Source organism: Mustelus asterias, chromosome 5 (genome assembly GCF_964213995.1).
Source record: "Mustelus asterias chromosome 5, sMusAst1.hap1.1, whole genome shotgun sequence".
NCBI classification, from domain to species: Eukaryota; Metazoa; Chordata; class Chondrichthyes; order Carcharhiniformes; family Triakidae; genus Mustelus; species Mustelus asterias.
Window position 1 is genome coordinate 3,859,861 of NC_135805.1, and position 2,769 is coordinate 3,862,629.

General features: G+C 52.2%; 1 protein-coding gene across 1 annotated transcript in view; it reads left to right on the forward strand.

Annotated features, from left to right (window-relative positions):
* LOC144493939 (delta(14)-sterol reductase LBR-like) overlaps window positions 1–2,309 on the forward strand; it is a 122,753-nt gene extending 120,444 nt beyond the window's left edge. Inside the window, exon 9 of the mRNA XM_078213515.1 lies at window positions 2,155–2,309. Within this exon, the coding sequence (XP_078069641.1) occupies window positions 2,155–2,309 (155 nt within the window). The remainder of the gene's footprint in view (window positions 1–2,154) is intronic.
* Window positions 2,310–2,769: the final 460 nt, after the last annotated feature.

The following is a 2,769-nucleotide window of genomic DNA, read 5'->3' on the forward strand; positions in this document are numbered from 1 at the left end:
TAATATCTGCACCTCAGCAAGTGGTCAAATCAAAATAACTCCCTGAGTCTCTCTCTAATAAAGCAACAAGTAACACTTTATTTATCTAACAGTGAACAGGTTAACGAAACTAGTAACAAACCCAATAAAACACTATTCTCATGGAACACTGTTTAGATACAATTCCCTTTTATTAACAAAAAAAATAGAATTTCTAGTCACTCTCAAAATATAACCAGGTTTTACCTTCCAGAATCTTCTGTCTTCTTTGCTGATTTTCTTCTGCCTTCACTATCTTCTGTTGGTACCTTTACGATTGAGATGAGGCTTTCTTTTAAGGCATAAATGTGGCTATTACACTGATAGAGACAGAGCTGGCTGTCTCTCTCGCTCTGTCTCAAGTTGTGAGGTGTGGCAGAGGCTGTCTGGCAGAGACAGTGGCTGTCTGGCAGAGACAGTGGCTGTCTGGCAGAGACAGTGGCTGTCTGGCAGAGAGAGTGGCTGTCTGGCAGAGACAGTGGCTGTCTGGCAGAGACAGTGGTTGTCTGGCCCTCTGGAGCTGGGAGCTGTGGCTCTGAAACCCCTGATGACATACCAAAATCGCCACAATAGGATTGGTTTAGAGGTTATCAAAACATTAAATTCAAATCTGATAGGCTGCTGCTATTCAAATGCTTAGTTTAAACTGATTGGTTAAAATTCAAAAACAACCTGTTAGCCTCGTGATATGATGTTTCACTCTATGCTCTCTGTGTACTGCCGTTGCCCTGAATCTCTTTTAACTCTCCAAGTATAGCAAAAAAACTTACCTTTTTAACATGCAATTTTACAACTCTTAGCATTTTTGAAGTTTTTTAATGATTTTACAAACACTAACTTCACAACATGGGTGGTGGAGGTATGTTGGAGACACTATTGGCCACGGCCAGGACTCATGCTGGAATTCTGGAGACATGGGCTGGAGCCCTGGCATGCCGTGGCTATGAGCCTCGACCACTTGGCTCATTCTCAGAGGGCTAAAGCTGAGCGGCTCGCTCACAGAGCCTGGCTCGCTCATAGGATGCTGTGGCAAAGGGGCTCCAGAGCTTGGCCCAGTTTCAGGGGGCCAGGGTTGAGGGGTCACAAACCATGGGAAGGTGCATCTGGGCCTGCAAGAGCTTCTGGAGCTCAGTCACCCTGGCGTCCCATGGGGTGCCCCCGGGGCCTTTGGGTGCCCTGGGGGAGGAGGAAGGGCTGGAGCCTATGCCAGGGTCTTCCATTCAGGAGACTCCAATGTCCCGGGACCTTCCGATTTCCCCCCTTCCTCACACCAAGGCATCTCAGGGCCAGCTAAATGAATAGGGGGGCCACATAAACATCAGTGTCATCCGCAAGTTAGCCAGGATCCTCCAGGTCTCAGCCACCCAGAGGACAGCCAGCAAAGGCATAACAGGCAACACCTGTGGACACCTCCACCTCTGATGTGCATCCTGGGGGAGTACCTAGAAGAAGCAGTAGGCTACGCAAGATTAGAAAGCTGTAGGTGAAGGTCAGCAGTAGTCAGAGTTAAGTTTTGTTAAATGTTAAGAACTGTTATTTGCCCCTCACAGCAGTGACTAATGTGTCTCTGATTCTCCTCCCACAGAGCTGAGTGTTCCTCAATCCCATGCAGCGAGGCGCTGACTGCTGTGCTGTGTGAAACTCGGCCAGATGTTACAGACTGCCTGCCCTACTTTCCCCACCATCCACCGGACCCTCAGTCAAACCCTTTGTCATGCCCTTCCCACCCCTCCCCCCGTGGAGACCCCGACCCACTGTCTCACACACTTGTGTTCCCAACATTTACTCTTATGTGGGCCGAGGTGGCACTGTGCATTTGGAGCAAAGGTCAGATTTGAGTGGTACCAGGGGCAGGATCCCAGTGTGCCTTACAGCAAGTCATCATCCTCCAACCTTCACCAAAGACTCGCTGCCAATGCCAACCTAGGCCCCTTTAACCGGTTGTGATGTTTTCTTGGTGACAGGGTGGTGGGATGAGAGAGGGTGGGGAAGGGGAAGGGTCATGTGAGTTGAGGGGCCAGTTTGGAATTGTGGGGAGGTGGTGGAAGTGTGTTTGGAGCAGCCCCCACACTGCACAGCACCAGCTATGTGAAGCGGGCTGCTATCAAGGCCTCCCTTGCTGCCCTGCCCTGCTAGGCACCTGCCGTCACTGCATGTCCTCCATCCTTTGGCTCCTCATATGGCAGGATGTCCACTTCACCCTGTCACCGCTCCTCTTCCTCCACCACCAGCTGGTCTCCCCGCTGCTGTATGATGTTGTGCAGGACGCAGCACAGAATGATGATGCATGAGGCACGCACAGGGTCATACTGCAGGGCACGTCAGAGCAGTCCAGGCAGCGGAACCACATTTTCAGCAGGCCTATGCACTTCTACAGACCGGGTGGCAGCATGGGCCTCATTATAATGGGTGCCCACCTCGGTCTCAGGCCTCTGCACAGGCGTCATCAGCCATGCCCTCAGCAGTAACCCTTGTCCTCCATGTGCCATCCCAGCAGCCCGGGCTGGCCTCCTAAGAGCCCAGGGATATCCGACTGCCTCAGCACAAAGCTGCCGTGGGTGCTCCCTGGGTGGTGTGCACAGACCTGCATGATGTTCATGCGATGGTCACATACAATCTGTATGTTCAGAGAGTGGAACGCCTGGCGGGTTGATGAATGGTTGCCCCTCACCTCGCGGGGACCGCGGGGCAACGTGTGTCCCGTCCACTGCCCCTTGGACATGGGGCACCCCTGCAATGGCCGCGAAGCCT